The 21,224-nt window shown below is 45.8% G+C and overlaps 1 protein-coding gene and 1 long non-coding RNA gene across 4 annotated transcripts in view; one reads left to right on the top strand and one right to left on the bottom strand.

Annotated features, from left to right (window-relative positions):
* The window catches only part of LOC134910388 (uncharacterized), a 41,719-nt gene extending 26,062 nt beyond the window's left edge, over positions 1-15,657 (bottom strand). The window contains exon 1 of the long non-coding RNA XR_010176183.1: positions 15,480-15,657. This is a non-coding gene — a long non-coding RNA (uncharacterized LOC134910388). The remainder of the gene's footprint in view (positions 1-15,479) is intronic.
* LRPPRC (leucine rich pentatricopeptide repeat containing) overlaps positions 1-21,224 on the top strand; it is a 491,686-nt gene that overhangs the window by 427,137 nt on the left and 43,325 nt on the right. For all 3 annotated transcript variants that reach the window (XM_063918355.1, XM_063918354.1, XM_063918356.1), the window contains exons 35-36: positions 5,267-5,338; positions 17,043-17,127. In XM_063918355.1, coding sequence (XP_063774425.1) covers positions 5,267-5,338; positions 17,043-17,127 — 157 coding nt within the window. The remainder of the gene's footprint in view (positions 1-5,266; positions 5,339-17,042; positions 17,128-21,224) is intronic.

Below are 21,224 nucleotides of genomic sequence, written 5' to 3'. Positions count from 1 at the left end.
TTTGCTTTTCAATGCATAATCTAAGAGATTTCCTAAAATCTTTGGAAGTTTTACAGTACCACGGATAATCAGTTGGAAAAAATCCAAACTGTATCTCAGCAGGACATTTTTGGGGTTTAAGGTTCGACAAAGAAGTGGTCAGAAGTTTTCTGACAGAGGAAAAGTCAGACTCTGGTAAACCGAGTGCAAAGGTTCAGAAGTCTGTCAGTTCTCATTTGTATGAAATTACTAGGGATGATGGTTTTCTCATTCGAGACCATCTAATATGCATGGATTCATTCCAGGGTGTTCCATTTAAATATTCCAAGAGGTTGGTCCAGATCCAACTACCAATTGGCAATACAGTTAATTTCCCTGTCATCAAAGACAAGACAGTTACTCAGGTGGTGGAACAAAATAAAAAACCTAAGCAAAGAGAGAAGTCTCCCCTCTCTGAACTAGACAGTGATTTTCACAGAGGCCAGTTTCAGGGGATAGGTAGCTGTAATGGGACATTACCACTTTCAAGGAAAATGGTCTCAGATGGAAGCAAAGCACCCCATCAATTAAGGGAGTCAGAGAGACTCATATTAGGAAAATCAATAAGAATTCAGTCAGCCAATGCTACAGGAGTAGCATACATCAATCACCAGGGTGGAACAAAGAGTTCCTTAGCCATGAAAGAAACTTTTCAAATCTTGTCCTGGCTAGAGTCAAGAATTCCAGCAATATCAGCTAACCCTCCATGGGGTGTCTGCTACCGCTAGCCCTCGTAGGGCTAGAAATTGCTATCCTTCAGGTTCTTAATTTCAAACTGAGGGGGTAGGAGGGGGGGGGGGGGGGGTTAGAGGGGAGGAGCTTATATAGAGTTAAAAGTGTAGCTCATTAAGTGCTTACACTTCTCTAACCCATCTGTAATGAAGTGGAGTCTGAGAAAGAGATTTAACTGCTAAGTACCATAAATCTTTTCTCTCACTACCCAATTAGCTAGTCCTTTTTACCTCCCATCTCACTGGTTTCCCCATGAGAGCTTGCTATTCAGTACATGGATCTATAGCAAAACCCAAGATATACAAGGAGATAGCTGTACCAGTTCATAGGTATCTATGGGTTTTGTGGACACCCATGGAGGGAGAATAGCCTCTGTCGCCAGTATTCCGGCGTTGGCGTTTCACCGCTTGTTGGGATTCCGATGTCTATATTGTGATCGCTGGGATCCCGACTGGTGGTATGCTAACGGCTTCCCATATTGAAGTATTATTGTACAAGGTTATCCAGAAAGATGATTGTTTATCGTTTATAGCAGGCCTGGCCAACCTGTGGCTCTCCAGCTGTTGTAAAACTACAAGTCCCATCATGCCTTGCCACAGTTTTGCTATTAGGGAATGCTAAAACTGTGGCAGAGAATGCTGGGATGTGTAGTTTCACAACATCTGGAGAGCCACAGGTTGGCCAGGCCTGGTTTATAGGATGCCACAAGGGGTCCACAGTCCCTTTCCAAGTGCATACACAAGTACAGACAAAACAGGACAAACACAGTATATACATGGCAATAGCTACACATCTGTCAGACACAGTCCTGTCTGTACCTCAGTGTATGGGTGCAACGGACATGTTCCTGATCCACTGATTACATAAGTAATTACAAGGAGGAGATGATGGTGTAGGTGAGAAAGTAAAGAGGGCTGTGTTCGTGAGAGCTTACAATCTACAGGGGCGGGACAGTCAAACGTGGGTTATACGGAAGGTTGATTAGTGTGTTTGGACAAAAGCGATGGGTTACGTTGAGAGCTTTGATAATTAGATGTGTCTACAAGCCCTTTTCTCTGACGTCCTAAGTGGATGCTGGGACTCCGTAAGGACCATGGGGAATAGCGGCTCCGCAGGAGACTGGGCACAACTAAAGAAAGCTTTAGGACTACCTGTTGTGCACTGGCTCCTCCCTCTATGACCCTCCTCCAGACCTCAGTTAGAATCTTGTTCCCGGCTGAGCTGGATGCACACTAGGGGCTCTCCTGAGCTCCTAGAAAAAGAAAGTTTATTTTAGGTTTTTTATTTTCAGTGAGATCTGCTGGCAACAGACTCACTGCTACGAGGGACTAAGGGGAGAAGAAGCGAACCTACCTGCTTGCAGCTAGCTTGGGCTTCTTAGGCTACTGGACACCATTAGCTCCAGAGGGATTGAACACAGGGCCCGACCTCGATCGTCCGGTCCCGGAGCCGCGCCGCCGTCCCCCTTACAGAGCCAGAAGCAAGAAGATGGTCCTGAAAATCGGCGGCAGAAGACTTCGGTCTTCAACAAGGTAGCGCACAGCACTGCAGCTGTGCGCCATTGCTCCTCATGCACACCTCACACTCCGGTCACTGATGGTTGCAGGGCGCTGGGGGGGGGGGGGGGGCGCCCTGAGCAGCAATATTAACACCTTGTCTGGCAAAATAATCACAATATATAGTCCTAGAGGCTATATATGTGTAAAATACCCCTGCCAGGATCCATAAAAAAGCGGGAGAAAGTCAGCCGAAAAAGGGGCGGGGCTATCTCAGCACACTGGCGCCATTTTCTCTTCACAGTGCAGCTGGAAGACAGCTCCCCAGGCTCTCCCCTGTAGTTTCAGGCTCAAATGGTTAAAAAGAGAGGGGGGGCACTAAATTTAGGTGCAAATCTGTGTATTATAGCAGCTATAAGGGAAAAATCACTGTGGGTAGTGTGAATCCCTGCATTATATAGCGCTCTGGTGTGTGCTGGCATACTCTCTCTCTGTCTCCTAAAAGGACTTTGTGGGGTCCTGTCCTCAGTCAGAGCATTCCCTGTGTGTGTGCGGTGTGTCGACATGGTTGATGAGGAGGCTTATGTGGAGGCGGAGCAGATGCCGATAAATGTGATGTCGCCCCCTGTGGGGAAGACACCAGAGTGGATGGATAGGTGGAAGGTATTAACCGACAGTGTCAACTCCTTACATAAAAGGCTGGATGACGTAACAGCTGTGGGACAGCCGGCTTCTCAGCCCGCGCCTGCCCAGGCGTCCCGCTACCTCAGATGGCAGACACAGATGTCGACACGGAGTCTGACTCAAGTGTCGACGAGGTTGAGACATATACACAATCTACTAGGAACATCCGTTGCATGATCTCGGCAATGAAAAATGTGTTACACATTTCTGACATTAACCCAGGTACCACATAAAAAGGGGTTTTATGTTTGGGGAGAAAAAGCAGACAGTGTTTTGTTCCCCCATCAGATGAGTGAATGAAGTGTGTGAAGAAGCGTGGGTTCCCCCGATAAGAAACTGGTAATTTCTAAAAAGTTACTGATGGCGTACCCTTTCCCGCCAGAGGTGGATAAGGCGCTCACACGTTTGTCAAAAAGGTGGCACTGCCGTCTTATAATACGGCCACTTTGAAAGAGCCTGCTGATAAAAAGCAGGAGGCTATCCTGAAGTCTGTATATACACACTCAGGTACTATACTGAGACCTGCAATTGCCTTCAGCATGGATAGTGCTGCTGCAGCGTGGTCTATTACCCTGTCAGGACAGGGATACTATTTGCTAACCATAGAGCATATTAAAGACGTCGTCTTATATATGAGGGATGCACAGAGGGATATTTGCCGGCTGGCATCCAGAATTAATGCAATGTCCATTCTGCCAGGAGGGTATTAGGGACCCGGCAGTGGACAGGTGATGCTGACTTTAGAAGGCACATGAAGATTCTGCCTTATAAGGGTGAGGAATTGTTTGGGAATGGTCTCTGGGACCTCGTATCCACAGCAACAGCTGGGAAGGAAAATATTTACCCCAAGTTTCCTCACAGCCTGTACTTGAGTTGGTTGTATTGAAAGGTTTTACAGATAATTTAATGATGATACAAAAAGCCAGAGTCTAAGTGAGGAATGGATGAAGCTTTCTAAATAGTGGATAAGTCACCCCTTTTTACCTGCTTATAACCTCTGGCTGTAATTTATCTTAACCTGGATATCTGTCTGTCTTCTCCGTTCCAACCCTTTTTGGTCTTTTGGGTTTTTGGAGGGGGGGGTTCCCCCTTATTTGCTTATTCTCGTTAACACAGTCTAATGGATTTCCGTGGCAGGTGTGCTCTTAATTCTCCAGTTACCAACTTCACCTGGTCCTTCATTTACTTCTAAAAGCTTTTTTTTTAAAATGTATTTATTTATTTATTTATTTATTAACAGTTTCTTATATAGCGCAGCATATTCTGTTGCGCTTTACAATTAGAACAACAGTAATAGAACAAAACTGGGTAAAAACAGACAGACATAGAGGTAGGAAGGCCCTGCTCGCAAGCTTACAATCTAAATCCATCTTGAATAGTTTTTTTCCCTTTTCCATGTTCATAGTTCAATGTAATTTGATCAGTTACACATCTTGTTTACCATTAGTACATAGTTATCAACCTTTACAGCCACTCCTCCCACTGAATTGCGGGGGCAGGGCTAAAGGCGTTTCGGTTAGATTGTGTAAATGATTGCTGAAACAGGTATTTGCTGGAAAAAATACAATATTTACACACGTTTTAATTTAGTCTCTTTAAGTTACGATTTAAGAGACTCCTGTGCTGATTGTGATATAAAATATTGCTTTGCCTCAATCGATTTTTACTTCACTTGATTTTTTTCAGGCCTGTCATGTAACCCCCCCATCCCCTCCAAGTTTAACTTTTGTGTGTCTCTCAAGAACTGACTGTCTGTTGTATTGAAAGCCTTTTATAAAACAGATTGTAATCAGTCCTTTTGTATGCATAAGTGTAGGTAATTATACTTTAAAGAGAACTTGCTTTGTACATTTTAATTTTTTTAAAGAAACGAGCAGTTATCTCCCTGACACCTTATTAAATGTATAATTAACCTTATGATCCCAAGCTCACTTATGAATGCTTGGCAGTATAATTGGAGATGAATAGAATTTCTTTTTCCACTTTCTTTTTTTTTTTTTTTCTCAAACCCTAAACATGATTTCTTGTACTGAAGCATTCATTTTTTTTTTTGTCTTTTAAACAACCCTACTGCTTTCTGCACCAAGGACATGTTTGTGACCGTTTGGCATAATTCGTCAAAGTTGTAGTGTTTGCGATTAATAATGAGCCACTGTTTTTCGTAATACTCTATTGCTATAGTGATTCTTTACAGTACTGTCAAACGTTTCTGTTGTCTTATTTTCTTTTTTGTGTAATGCATGAAAGTCATTTGTTTATCCCCCCCCCCCCCCTTCCCTTTACCGCCAGCACCCCACTTGGCACATCTAATGGAGCCTTTTCTCTCCCATTCACAGAGGTGCGGAGCTATTGTGGAGCAAAGAAAACTACTGACATATTACATTGGAAAAGAGATTACGCAAGAAAAGGTACAGTCTTTGCAGTACAGTACTGTGGAATATTCTAATTCTGTTTTACTAACCAGAAATGTGAAAGCACCTCACTGGTTAAAGCGGCAATCCAACGTAATGTACTTATTTCGAAATAACAAGTTTGTAACGTATTACAAGCTGAAGGTGATTTCCTTTTCAGGTTGTCCTCCTATAAATCAGCATGTCCTTTGCAAAACCACATGTATGCGGCTGCCACTGCAAAACTTTTTTTTGTTTGTTTGTTTTTTATTGGAAGGACAGGATGGTGCAGAACTTGAACTCATCCTCAAAAGTTCCCTTTAACGAGCAAGGGTTTTCATATCTTCCTTTACCTCAAGGATAGCAGGTTCCTTTTAACTGGAAGTTTGGGCAGCTAAATGGAGAATGTGGTTTAATATAGAAAAATGTAAAGTTATGCACTTTGGGCCTAAAAACAAACATGCAACCTATAAACTAAATGGGGAAAATGTAGGGGAAACAGTAATTGAAAAATAATTGGGGGTGCTCATTGATAATAAACTTAGCAGCAGTACCCAATGTCAAAGTGCAGCAATGAAGGCAAATAAGGTATTAGCTTGCATAAATTGGGGAATTAAAACAAGGGATGAGAGTGTAATCCTACCACTCTATAAGTCATTGGTACGGCCGTATCTTGAATATTGTGTCCAGTGCTGAGCACCGCACTATAAATAAGATATATTGGAACTTGAAAGGGTTCAGAGGCAAGCTACAGTATTGATTAAGGGGTTAGAGGCACTGGATTATGAGGAAAGGCTTACTAGGTTAGATATGTTTACACTAGAAAAGAGGCGTCTAAGAGGTGACATAATATTTAAAATATACAAAGGGTTAATATATGGAGCTATCAGATTAATTTATTAAGAGATCTCTACACAGGATGTGGACACCCTCTGAGGTTAGAGAAGAGAATTTCATACCCAACGAAGGAAGGGGTTCTTCACAGTAAGGGCAGTAAGGATTTGGAATTTTCTGCCAGAGAAGGTAGTAATGGTGGACTCAGTCAATAGGGTTTAAAAATGGATTAGATACATTTCTAACTGAAAAGATATCCGAGGCTATAGCATTTAAAATTAATGTATTTTAGTAACAGCACGAATTATAGTTGTCTATTAGATTTAAAACATAACTTCATCTGGGTCATTATAGTTAAACTATTGTTACATACAGAATAGTGTAAGAATTATAATACAGGTTGAACTCGATGGACAATTTGTCTTTTTTTAACCTCATTAACTATGCTACTATACCCTGCACTCTGCTGGTACCAATACTAATGACCTTCTCCCCACAATTTCTGGAAGGAGAGAACCTAAGTAGTATACAGGGTGGAGGGAACATCCCCCCTGGATCTCAGTGAGGAACATATAAGGGTCATCTCATGCCATCTCTGAAAGTGATAAAAAAAAAAAAAAAAATGTGTCTCCGTATCAGAAAACAGGATTTTGATACCTACCGGTAAATCCTTTTCTCCTAGTCCGTAGAGGATGCTGGGGTCCACTTCATGACCATGGGGTATAGACGGTTCCGCAGGAGCCATGGGCACTCTCAAGACTTTTCAATGGGTGTGAACTGGCTCCTCCCTCTATGCCCCTCCTCCAGACCTCAGTTATAGGAACTGTGCCCAGGGAGATGGACATTTCGAGGAAAGGATTTACTTTAATACTAGTGGTGAGATACATACCAGCTCACACCTCAACCATGCCGCACAACATGGCATTCAACAGAACACATGCCAACAGGCATGAACCAATGACAGCAACATGCTGAAACTAATATAACACAACTTGTGTAACTCTAATAACAAAACTGCAGGTAAAGTACGCACTGGGACGGGCGCCCAGCATCCTATATGGACTAGGAGAAAAGGATTTACCGGTAGGTATCAAAATCCTGTTTTCTCATACGTCCTAGAGGATGCTGGGGTCCACTTCATGACCATGGAGTTTATACCAAAGCTCCAGTACGGGCGGGAGAGTGCGGATGACCCTGCAGCACCGATTGACCGAACTTGAGGTCTTCATCGGCCAAGGTGTCAAACTTGTAGAATTTTGCAAACGTGTTTGACCCCTACCAAGTAGCTGTTCGGCAAAGTTGCAATGCCGAGACCCCCCGGGCAGCCGCCCAGGATGAGCCCACCTTCCTAGTGGAATGGGCCTTCACAGACGTCGGTAATGGCAGTCCAGCCGTAGTATGAGCATGCTGAATTGTACCTCTGATCCTACGCGCAATAGTCTGCTTGGAAGCAGGACACCCAATCTTGTTGGGAGCATACAGGACAAACAAAGACTCTGTTTTCCGTATTCGAGCTGTTCTAGCGACATAAATCTTCAAAGCCCTAACCACATCTAGAGACTTTGACTCAGTGAATGTGTCAGTAACCACTGGCACCACAATAGGTTGGTTTATGTGGAAAGATGAAACCACCTTTGGAAGAAAATGTTGAGTTCTCAGCTCTGCCCTATCTTCATGGAAGATCAGGTAAGGGCTCTTGTGAGACAAGGCCTCCAATTCAGACACCCGCCGTACGGATGCCAATGCCAAAAGCATCACCACTTTCCAAGTGAGAAACTTCAACTCTATCTCTTGTAGAGGCTCAAACCAATCCGATTGAAGGAACTGCAACACCACGTTAAGGTCCCATTGTGCCACTGGAGGCACAAATGGAGGCTGGATGTGCAGAACCCCTTTCACGAAGGTCTGAACCTCTGGAAGAGAGAGAGGCCAATTGTTTTTGGAAGAACACTGATAAGGCCGAAATCTGGACCTTGATTGACCCCAATCGGAGGCCCGTCTCCACACCAGCCTGCAGAAAATGGAGAAAACGTCCCAACTGAAACTCTTCCGTAGGAGCCTTCTTGGATTCACACCAAGACACACATTTTCTCGAAATACGGTGGTAATGTTTCGATGTTACTCCTTTCCTGGCCTGAATAAGGGTGGGGATGACTTCCTTGGGAATACCCTTTCGGGCTAGGATCCGGCGCTCAACAGCCATGCCGTCAAACGTAGCTGCGGTAAGTCTTGATACACGCACGGCCCCTGCTGCAGCAGGTCCTCGCGAAGAGGAAGAGGCCGAGGATCTTCTATGAGCAACTCCTGATGATCTGGGTACCAAGCCCTCCTTGGCCAGTCTGGGGCAATGAAGATTGCTCGAACCCTTGTTCTTCTTATGATCCTGTGAACTTTTGGGATCAGCGGAAGTGGAGGGAAGACATACACTGACCGGAATACCCACTTGGTCACTAGCGCATCCACTGCTATTGCTTGAGGGTCTCTTGACCTGGAACAATATTTTTGAAGCTTCTTTTTGAGACGAGATGCCATCATGTCTACTTGAGGAACTCCCCAAAGACTTGTTACCTCTGCGAAGACTTCTTGGTGGAGGCCCCCCTCTCCTGGATGGAGATCGTGTCTGCTGAGGAAGTCTGCTTCCCAGTTGTCTACTCCCGGAATGAAAATTGCAGACAGAGCCTTTACATGTCTTTCTGGCCAGAGGAAGATCTTCGTCACCTCTGCCATTGCCGCTCTGCTTTTCGTTCCGCTCTGCCTGTTTATGTACGCGACTGCTGTTACATTGTCCGACTGGATCTGCACGGGTTGATCTTGAAGAAGATGTACCGCTTGTTGAAGGCCGTTGTAAATAGCTCTCAATTCCAGCACGTTTATGTGAAGGCAGGCTTCCTGACTTGACCACTTTCCTTGGAAGCTTTCCCCCTGAGTGACAGCTCCCCAGCCTCGGAGACTTGCATCCGTGGTTACCAGGACCCAGTCCTGAATCCCGAACCTGCGTCCCTCTAGTAGGTGAGAACTGTGTAGTACTGTGTACTGTGTAGCCACCACAGGAGCGAAATCCTGGCTTTTGACGACAGGATTATCTTCCGGTGCATGTGTAGGAGGGTCCCACTGGAAAACTCTGGCATGGAACCTGCCAAACTGTATGGCCTCGTAGGCCGCCACCATCTTCCCCACCAATCGAATGCACTGATGGATCGACACACTTGATGGTTTCAATATCTGTTTTACCATTTTCTGGATTTCCAAAGCCTTTTCCACCGGAAGAAATACTCTCTGAACTTCTGTGTCCAGAATCATCCCAGAAAAGACAATCTTGTCGTCGGTTCCAACTGTGACTTTGGATAATTTATGATCCAACCGTGTTGTTGGAGTATTGACAGGGAGAGTGTGATGTTTTGTAACAACTGCTCCCTGGATCTCGCCTTTATCAGGAGATCGTCTAGATAAGGAATTATATTGACTCCTTTTTGACGCAGGAGAACCATCATCTCCGCCATCACCTTGGTGAATACCCTCGGCGCCGTGGAGAGACCGAAAGGTAAAGTCTGGAATTGGTAATGGCAATCCTGAACCGCGAATCTCAAATAAGCCTGGTGAGGAGGATAAATGGGAACATGCAGGTAAGTATCCTTTATGTCTACCGGCCCCATGTAGTCCCCCTCCTTCAGACTGGAAATCACAGCCCTCAGTGATTCCATTTTGAACTTGAATCGTTTCAAGTAGAGATTCAGATTTTTTAGGTTTAGGATCGGTCTGACTGAGCCGTCCGGCTTAGGAACTACAAAAAGGCTTGAATAAAACCCCTCCCCTTGTTGTGACAAAGGTACCAGGACTATGACCTGATCCTGACATCATTTTTAGATTGCCGCTGTTACTGCTTCCCTTTCCGGAAGAGAAGCTGGCAAGGTTGATTTTAAAAATCAGCATGGGGGAACGTCTTGAAACTCCAGCTTGTACCCCTGGGATACTATCTGCAAAACCCAGGGGTCCAGGCCAGACAGAATCCAACCTTGGCTGAACAGTTTGAGACGTGCCCCCACCCGAGCGGCCTCCGGCAAAGGAGCCCCAGCGTCATGCTGAAGATTTGGCAGAAGCAGGGGTAGACTTCTGCTCCTAGGAACCTGAAGCCGCTGTGGACTTCTTTCCCTTTCCCCTTCCCCTACCTGCAAAGAAGGGGGAAGCTCTCGCTTTTTTGTATTTATTGGGCCGAAAGGACTGCATGTGCGGGTGATATGTCTTTTTTGCCGGTGCAGGCGCAGAGGGCAAAAATGTCGACTTACCTGCGGTAGCCGCCGAGACTAACGCTTCCAGTCCATCGCCAAATAAGGCCTCACCTTTATATGGGAGAGCCTCCATATTTCTTTTGGAATCTGCATCCGCGTTCCACTGGCGAATCCACAACGCCCGCCGAGCCGATACTGCCATGTTAGCGGCTTGTGAACTCGAGTCCAATATCTTTCATCGCTTCTAGCATGTATGTGGCAGCGTCTTTGATATTCCCTAATTTAAGGAGTATCTCATCTTTATCAATCGTGTCAATTTCTGATGACATGCTTTCTGACCATTTTTCAATAGCGCGACTCACCCACACGCAAGTTGTGGGCCTGAGCAGCGTACTATTGGCAACATAAATGGATTTCAATGTAGTCTCCATATTGCGGTATGCTGGCTCCTTTAGTGAAGCCATGCCAGGTGCAGGGAGAATTACCTTTTGTCAACCTGGACAGAGCACTGTCTAACACAGGGGGTGACTCCCATTTTTTCCTGTCCTCCACCGGGAAAGGACAAGCTATCTGAATTCTCTTGAATACGAAATTTATTTTCGGGATTCACCAACATCCCTTCAAAGAGAGTATTAAGCTCGTGGGAAGGAGGGAAAGTGACCTTGGATTTCTTTTCTTTATAGAAATAAGCCTTCTCTTGAGGTACAGGAGTGGCTTCCGTGACTTCCAGAACTTCCCTTATAGCTACAATCATATACAGGTTGAGTCTCCCTTATCCAAAATGCTTGGGACCAGAGGTATTTTGGATATGGGATTTTTCCGTATTTTGGAATAATTGCATACCATAATGAGATATCATGGTGATGGGACCTAAATCTATGCACAGAATGCATTTATGTTACATATACACCTTATACACACAGCCTGAAGGTAATTTTGCCAATATTTTTTATAACTTTGTGCATTAAACAAAGTGTGTGTACATTCACACAATTCATTTATGTTTCATATACACCTTATACACACAGCCTGAAGGTAATTTAATACAATATTTTTAATAACTTTGTGTATTAAACAAAGTTTGTGTACATTGAGCCATCAAAAACAAAGGTTTCACTATCTCACTCAAAAAAGTCCGTATTTCGGAATATTCCGTATTTCGGAATATTTGGATATGGGATACTCAACCTGTATTGTATATTTTTTGCCAATTTATGATCTATTTCTCTGGAGTCACTGTCGTCGACACAAGAATCAGTGTCCGTGTCGGTATCGGTATTCACAATATTCGCAAATGGTCTCTTATGTGACCCAGAGGGGGGTCGCCTGCGGATGGAAGAACAGAGCCCTGAAAAATCACATCCACCACAGATTTTCTCCAGCACTCAGCATGAGATTCAGACTTATCTAATCTCCTATTGATATGATGCATACTATCACGTATTTCTTTCACCCATGCAGGCTCTTGGTGTGCCGGCAGCGCCACCACATTACACTTCTGTGTCCCTAAAATGCCTTCCTCCGGGGAGGAACTCCCTGCCTCAGACATGTCTTACACACGTGTACAACACACACTCACAGACACACTTGGACTTATAGGGGACAGACCCACAGTAATATCTGTCAGAGGGACACAGTTTAGGAGCAGCCAGTTCACAACCCAGCGCCAAAGAAAAAATCTCTGTGCAGCGTACTTTGTACGCAGAGACAAAATCCCTGTGTCGCGTACTCCGTATACAGAAACCTTTAAGCGCTATTATATTATGAATAATATGTTTTAGCACCCAGGCACCCCCTTTTTTCACCCTGATACTTGTTCAGAAGTGTAGGAGGACCAGCTTCTTCTCTGCAGTCTGTGAATGAGAGAAAATGGCGCTGAACAGTGTGCTGGCTGACTGAGGAGGAAGCTCCGCCCCCACAATGGCGCGTTTCTCCCCAGAGATTTTTCATATAATATTTATGCTGGCGGGGGTAGGGCTGTGCCTTGGCATCTTATACCCCCTTTTTTCCAGTTTACGAGGTTATTTGCTGCCCAGGGCGCCCCCAGCGCCCTGCACCTTGCAGTGCCTGTGTATGTGTAGACCGCAATGGCGCCCTGCGCTCCCGCCAGCCGCGCGGTACCTCAGCCGTCACTTTACTTGATTAAAGATCTGTCTTCTTACACTCACCTGACTTCTGGCTCTGTGAGGGGGTGACAACGTGCTGTGGGAGTGAGCATCGAGACACGGCTAGCGTTCAGTTCCCTTCAGGCGCTAATGGTGTCCTGTCAGCCAGAAGCAGAGCCATGAAACTCTTCAGGAAGTTAGTTCCTACTTCTGCCCCTCAGTCCCACTGTTGCCAGCAGTTCTCCCTGAAAATAAAAAACCTAACATAAGTCTTTTCAGAGAAACTTAGTAGAGCTCCCCTGGAGTGCATCCAGTCTGCCTGGGCACAATTCTAAAACTGAGGTCTGGAGGAGGGCCATAGAGGGAGGAGCCAGTTCACACCCATTGAAAAGTCTTGAGAGTGCCCATGGCTCTTGCGGAACCGTCTATACCCCATGGTCATGAAGTGGACCCCAGCATCCTCTAGGACGTATGAGAAATCCAATATAACGTTTTATCACGTTGGGAGTGATTCCCTAGCCAGTTTGATAGATTGCTGAATCTATGAAAAGGCCCTATGAACTCCATTCTGCAGATGGTTGACATGACCCACTTCTTTACAAAATCAAGCCTAATCTCATCCTAACCCTCTGTTCCATGCTCATCGTCTACCCCATTGGTGTCACCCCTGTTTGTCTGCCCATCCCCTTTTAGAATGTAAGCTCTCACGAGCAGGGTCCTCAACCCTCATGTGCTTATTTTTCGCTTACTAAAACAGTCTTCAGCGGCACCAAAGTTCGCGTTTTTTTGCCACCCGATACTTATGTCAGTGTCATCTGCTGCTCCATGGCCAGGTGAATCCTAGACACTTCAGTATAGACTGTGCTGTTCTCATCCCTCACTACATCATCCTCCAGGATGTAGGTATGTGATCGGCGGACAGTAGTCTGTTGGTCACAATACTGACGCCTACATCCTCATAGAGTGGGAATAAAACCTGTGGCAAGCTCCGCTCGCCACCGAGCCCACAGTGCGGCGTGCGCAGCGAGCCCGCAAGGGGCTTTGTTGCACTTACTTCCCCCCTTCCCCCGCCTGCATTCTAATCCCCGGGATCCCAGCGTTGGTATGGTGACCGGCGGGATCCCAAGCACCGGTCACCCGTACCCAACCTCCGACTCTAGTGTTCACTGATAGCCGTAGGCCAGTGGTTCCCAAACGCAGTCCTCAAGGCACCCCAACGGTCCAGGTTTTAATTGTATCCATGCTTGACCACAGGTGACTTAATTGGCACCTCAATCAATTTAATTTATGCATCTGTGCCCAGCTATGGATATATACCTAAATCCTGAACTGTTGGGATGCCTTGAGGACCACGTTTGGGAACCTCTGCCCTAGGCGCTATTGCTGTACAGCATCCCAGACCTGCAGACTTTCTTATTTTCTGGCTCCGCACTCAGATGCTCACTGCTCAGGGCACACAGTGGATGAATATGTCGCTTGACATCATGACATGTGCAGCACCTGGGGCACACATGCAGCACAGTTCTCCTTCGGGAACGGAGCCTAGGCTGGATTTCCTGTGGCCAGTCCACGGGCCCCTTGCGAACCGCAAGGCCCTAGGAAGGCACCTAGGCAGCTTGTGGGAAATCCAGCCCTGCCGACTGTTTCTTTATTAGGCTGGGCATTTTCGACCTCCAACTGCTTGTTTCTGCACACTGGGCACTAATTTTGGTATCCTGGTGTCGGTCTTGTGACCAGTGTCAGGATTCCAGTGTCTGTATTCTGACTGCCGGCATCCACAATGCCAGTATGCTAACCAGATCCCCTGGTAGGAATAGGTATGGGTGGCACCGCAAGATGCTTTCCTATAATTGAGGCATCATCTTCTGCAAAATCAAATCGAGTTCTTGCTGATCAGTCACATAGCTACAGTACCTGTGCCCAGGGCCGGATTAATAATGGGGTGGATGGAGCTGCAGCTCCAGGCCTCCCCATCAAGCACTGCCACCTTACATGATACAGTATAATATGCAGAAATATAACAATAGGTAGGTACCATCAAATGCGCACACTGCCAAAGCTGCCTGTAAAGAGGACACATGTAAAGAGAACCTCACTCCTTAACTAAACAAAGCAATCAAAATGTTTAATGTCCTTTCTATTGACACTTATTATTGAAATCAGTCACTATATAATAGAATGCTACATCCCTTATTGTATAAGGACGCCTCCTCTTCTCCGACCACAGTGCAGTTGTGGGTTTGTCAGAGCATATGGAGCCTGTTACTCTCTTCTTCTTCACAATCTCCCACAAGACGTTATAGTCAGATGCATAAAATAGGTGAGAGACAAAAATGTATTTTGGACCTTATTCAGCTTCATTTGCGGTTTTGCTAAATTAGTACAGGGCAAGGCCGCCCAGCGTGCAAATGGCCACCTGCGATGCGTTTGCAATTCAGTTGCAATCGCACCACTGAATTAGGGATGCCCCCTGCCTGTGTGGCCTGGCTGCGAAGGCAGGCGCAGAGAGTCCAGGTTTCTTGTTGCAGTGATCACGTGTGGTGTCACGCGGCTACCCTGAAAATGGCTAAGACCTGCCCCTGTTTACGCTGCACCACCCCCGCAATGCTGCTTCGCCACCCCTGACCACCCTGCGAACGCCTCTGCCTGTCAATCATGCAGAGGCATTTGCATCACTGAGATGCGAACCCATCTCCCGGGTGGTGCACATGCAGAAAAAGTGCTGCATGTGCGCACTGGCCCGAAAATCATCAGTATGCTTTCGCATATCAGATGCGATCCATACTGAACAGTGTCCACGGTGTAGCACGTTTTAATCTAAACATGCAGTTTGTTTGGGGGTTTTTTTTGTTTTGTTTTTTTTAAGTTTAAAGGTTTAAAAAACACACATAAAAGATAAGCATTCTACATGATGGTGTGAATAAAGGTGCAGTTACCGACTGTGCTTGAAAACCAATGTAAATTAGCTCTCTGTATAGATGTTTAAATAAATACCTGCTGGTGTCTCGGATCACAACCACGGCATAGCTCCCAGTCAGACAATGGCTCCAGAATCCTTCACCATCTACCGGATAATCCACACAAATACAAACGCATTTCTAGGATATTTTTAAAGGCCAGGAATAGTGTGCGAGATGCATCATCGCTTGGAGAGTGGAAAAGTACCAGCCAGTCAGCTCCTAACTGTCATTTTTTCAAACAGGACATGTGACATGGCAGTTAGGAGCTGATTGGCTGGTACTTTTTCTCTCTCCATTTTATCACTCTCCAAGCGACTATGCATCTAGCCCAGTGGGCTATCCTCATCTCCTTCACAGAATTAAATACCAAATCTAACCAATCATCTGTAGTATACGTAATTTTGCTATACACAACACACCTGCCTTATCAGTGCTGCCTCTCAGTGCGGAACATCCCTGCATCAATCCAGAGGCAAACACAGGGGGAGCGAGCAGACACGGAGCTCCGTGCTCGCTCCCCCTGCTGCCGCCAGACCTCCAGCTGCACACACAAGCTGCCTGCTCTCGTCAGCCGCTCTCCGCCCGCTACGTCATTGCCGAGGGAGAGCCCACAGCGCCCAGACTCGTAAAGCGCCGGCTCCTGGCAGCGCCGCTACTGCTGTCCGTGACAGTCTGCGTGATCCAGTGCTGGCATTGTCAGGACCATCAATCTACTCTCACGTTAGTTTGCTGCTGTATTACCAGTATATTAGAAAGGGGTACATACAGTAGTATAATGAGTTGTCCTTCCATCGTCCGTCCGTTTTCCCCCCTCCCCCTTCCCCAAAAAAGAAGTGGCCAATGCTAAGCATATTACATACATTGTATAATTGTAATCGGCAACTCTTAAAGTGGAAGGCGCTAGCATAACTTCATTTACAAATAATAATTATGAAGCTGCTACCAATACTGATAAATATGCACACATGTTGTCAGCCAAATCATCCTTTATCTGATCTGTTTATATGGTGCTTTAATGCATCTCCGACATGGCTTTATTAGGAATTGTGCTATTCATGTGGATGTTCAGCACAATCCAAGTATATTGCAGAATAGTACATGGTCACATATTGTTCTGTATTCTTGTTTCCTTTGTCCGTGGCCTGACCTGCATTCCCTATGTTCATGTGAATGGCTCTTGTCTGATATTTAGTATTTTCCATTTGACCCTAGTGAAAATGGAACGGATAGCAGATCAGGCAGAGTGGCCGCTTCACTGAAGTACACTATAGAGAATGTTTTGAAACCTAAAATGGCTCACAATAGCTAATATGGTCCTAAGAGACCCTTGGGTTGTATACAAATGATGAGAAATGATTAGAGAGCACTGCATGATATGACAGCTGCTGGGCAGGGTCATTCTCCAGCCTCTTGGTTATCGCATTAAATGTATAGAGAGTAGCAATGCCATTTCTGGAACACTTGATGCTTATACACTTTGGATCCGCTAATATGTTTTCTTAAGCTAACTAGATGTTTGATATGATTTACTGCTTTGTTACATACTCTTAACAGAAAATCTTTTTTTTTTTTCTTTCTTCCACTATCTTTTCTCCAGCTGAGTACAGTCAATCATCTGCTCGAGTTACTCCCTGATCCTTTCTACAAACAAGTGGCATATGGCCTTCTGATGCGAGACTACGGTAACTGGCGCCTTTGGCACACACTCTGTCATGTACCTTTCATGTCGTGGCTGTTTGCTATTAATGACAAGTTAGGCAAAAATTGCAGTTAGTGTTTTCTTTTTTTCTAACAAATGTAACATAAGAATCATTAATTATTAACAACCAGCCTTTGCAAATGTGGTTTAAGAAAGGTATGCTGATTAATATTCCAGTATAATATGTATATTTTATGCATGCATCAAATACCCAACAATATTGAAGTCCAAGTGCTTTATTCTGAGTTTTAGGTACAAATCCTCTTGATGGTTTATTTATAAAGTGCCACAACGCTCTGTATAACAAATCATACATAGAAACATAACAAGGACATAGGGTGTTGAAGAAGAATGTGCGTTCATGAGACAGAGGTAGAGCGGGCCTAGAATTGGAGTGACGCTGAGACAATAGGAGCTTGAGATATGGGATAGTAGCTGATGCTAGCAGGGGGATTGGGATCAGATGGGGGATGGGATTGGCTTTATTGAAGAGGTACAGTAGGTTTTGAAAGGAGTTGTTGCAAGATTGAAGCTTAGGAGCCTAGTCAGGCTGGGTAGGGAGTTGCTTGGAGGGGGGAGAGAGAGAGGTGGTAATCAGAAAGGAGGTGAGGGGCTGGAGTAAGCGGGCATAAGGGAGAGTATCTTGTGATGATGTCAGAGTTGAATGAATGGGAGCTGTTGAAAGTGAAGGTGAGTATCTTGAATTGTATTCTGGTGGTTATTGGAAGCCAGTCTAGGGATTTGCAGAGTGGTGCAGCAGATGCAGATCATCAGTCTTGGGTCAGAAGATGAGAAGTTTCTGTAGTGAAGGTAGGGTATAAATAAGTACTACTATTAAGGGTTTGGTGATGCCACAAGTGGAAAAACACTGTATTTTGGCAATGTTTTGAAGCAAGGTCAACATGACAGTGCAATCTATTTTATGTGTATCCTGAAGCTGGGTGATGTCAGTTGGGAGGCAGCTTGGATTGCTCTAGTGACAGTCTGAGGAGAGAAGATTATTAGCTTTTTAGTTTTGGATATGAGCTTTAAATAGCATGGAGACCCCAACGTGGAAATGGCGCAAGGGCAATTAGACCCACTGGAGAATAGATTTGGGTGCTATTGACATAGAGGTCCTTAACAAGGCAATTGCAGCCTACTGCCAGACGCATCATCGCTTGGCAGCTCCTAACTGCCATTTTTCGAACACAGCCTGTGACATGGTCGTTAGGAGCTGATTGGCTGGTATTTTTTTCACTCTCCGTTTTATCACTTTCCAAGCGATGATGCATCTAGCCAATCTATATAACACTCCTTACACTAGTGATTACCTGCTCGTTTTGGTGCTCTAAAATAAAGCTCAAATTAACTTGGGAAAAAAAACATTGGTTGGCATCTAGCTGTGTCCTTTATGTTATTGGACAACACAAGAATTTGACAGGTAGTTGCAAAGTGGGATTCTCCTTGATTATTTTGCAGATGTATTTTGAGTTCCTACTGTTCTACTATCCGGACCTTTCATGTATCAGTGAGGCAGCTAGGGTGTTTTACGTTAACTGTTTTTTCTCTAACGTCCTAAGTGGATGCTGGGGACTCCGTCAGGACCATGGGGAATAGCGGCTCCGCAGGAGACAGGGCACAAAAATAAAGCTTTAGGATTAGGTGGTGTGTACTGGCTCCTCCCCCTATGACCCTCCTCCAAGCCTCAGTTAGGTTTTTGTGCCCGTCCGAGCAGGGTGCAATCTAGGTGGCTCTCCTAAAGAGCTGCTTAGAAAAAGTTTTTAGGTTTTTTATTTTCAGTGAGTCCTGCTGGCAACAGGCTCACTGCATCGAGGGACTTAGGGGAGAGAATTTCAACTCACCTGCGTGCAGGATGGATTGGATTCTTAGGCTACTGGACACCATTAGCTCCAGAGGGAGTCGGAACACAGGTCTCACCCTGGGGTTCGTCCCGGAGCCGCGCCGCCGACCCCCCTTACAGATGCTGAAGATTGAAGGTCCGGAAACAGGCGGCAGAAGGCTCTTCAGTCTTCATGAAGGTAGCGCACAGCACTGCAGCTGTGCGCCATTGTTGTCACACACTTCACACCAAGCGGTCACGGAGGGTGCAGGGCGCTGCTGGGGGCGCCCTGGGCAGCAATATTTAATACCTTTATGGCAAAAGAATACATCACATATAGCCATTGAGGCTATATGTATGTATTTAACCCATGCCAGTTATCTAAAACTACGGGAGAAAAGCCCGCCGAAATAGGGGGCGGAGCTTATTCTCCTCAGCACACAGCGCCATTTTCCTGCTCAGCTCCGCTGTGAGGAAGGCTCCCAGGACTCTCCCCTGCACTGCACTACAGAAACAGGGTAAAACAGAGAGGGGGGGCATTTTTTTGGCGATATTTTGATATATTTAAGCTATTATAAAGAACAACACTTATATAAGGTTGTTCCCATATATATTATAGCGCTTGGGTGTGTGCTGGCAAACTCTCCCTCTGTCTCCCCAAAGGGCTAGTGGGGTCCTGTCTTCGATAAGAGCATTCCCTGTGTGTCTGCTGTGTGTCGGTACGTGTGTGTCGACATGTATGAGGACGATGTTGGTGTGGAGGCAGAGCAATTGCCGATAATGGTGATGTCACCCCCCAGGGAGTCGACACCGGAATGGATGGCTTTGTTTATGGAATTACGTGATAATGTCAGCACATTACAAAAATCAGTTGACGACATGAGACGGCCGGCAAACCAGTTAGTACCTGCCCAGGCGTCTCAGACACCGTCAGGGGCTGTAAAGCGCCCTTTACCTCAGTCGGTCGACACAGACCCAGACACAGACACTGAATCTAGTGTCGACGGTGATGAAACAAACGTATTTTCAAGTAGGGCCACACGTTATATGATCACAGCAATGAAGGAGGCTTTGCATATCTCTGATACTGCAAGTACCACAAAAATGGGTATTATGTGGGGGGTGAAAAAACTACCTGTAGATTTTCCTGAATCAGAGGAATTAAATGATGTATGTGATGAAGCGTGGGTTAACCCAGATAGAAAAATGCTAATTTCAAAAAAGTTATTAGCATTATACCCTTTCCCGCCAGAGGTTAGGGCGCGCTGGGAAACACCCCCTAGGGTGGATAAGGCGCTCACACGCTTATCAAAACAAGTGGCGTTACCGTCTCCTGATACGGCCGCCCTCAGGGATCCAGCTGATAGGAGAATGGAAACTACCCTAAAAAGTATATACACACATACTGGTGTTATACTGCGACCAGCCATCGCCTCAGCCTGGATGTGCAGTGCTGGGGTCGTCTGGTTGGATTCCCTGACTGAAAATATTGATACCCTGGATAGGGACAGTATTTTATTGACTATAGAGCAATTAAAGGATGCTTTCCTTTATATGCGAGATGCTCAGAGAGATATTTGCACTCTGGCATCGAGAGTAAATGCGATGTCCATATCTGCCAGAAGGAGTTTATGGACGCGACAGTGGTCAGGTGATGCGGATTCCAAACGACATATGGAAGTATTGCCGTATAAAGGGGAGGAATTATTTGGCGTCGGTCTATCGGATCTGGTGGCCACGGCAACTGCCGGAAAATCCACCTTTTTACCTCAGACCCCCTCCCAACAGAAAAAGACACCGTCTTTTCAGCCGCAGTCCTTTCGGTCCTATAAGAACAAGCGGACAAAAGGACAGTCATATCTGCCTCGGGGCAGAGGAAGGGGTAAGAGAGGGCAGCAAGCAGCCCCTGCCCAGGAACAGAAGCCCCCCCAGGGTTCTGCAAAGCCCTCAGCATGACGCTGGGGCCTTACAAGCGGACTCAGGAGCGGTGGGGGGTCGACTCAAGAATTTCAGCGCACAGTGGGCTTGCTCACAGGTGGACCCCTGGATTCTGCAGGTAGTATCTCAGGGTTACAGGTTGGAATTCGAGAAGTCTCCCCCTCGCCGGTTCCTAAAGTCTGCTTTGCCAACGTCTCCCTCAGACAGGGCGACGGTATTGGAAGCCATTCACAAGCTGTTTTCTCAGCAGGTGATAGTCAAGGTACCCCTCCTACAACAGGGAAAGGGGTATTACTCCACGCTATTTGTGGTACCGAAGC

The sequence above is a fragment of the Pseudophryne corroboree genome, chromosome 4 (assembly GCF_028390025.1).
Source record: "Pseudophryne corroboree isolate aPseCor3 chromosome 4, aPseCor3.hap2, whole genome shotgun sequence".
NCBI lineage: Eukaryota > Metazoa > Chordata > Amphibia > Anura > Myobatrachidae > Pseudophryne > Pseudophryne corroboree.
The sequence above is the reverse complement of the archived record's forward strand: the minus strand, read 5'-3'. Positions and strand labels throughout refer to the sequence as shown.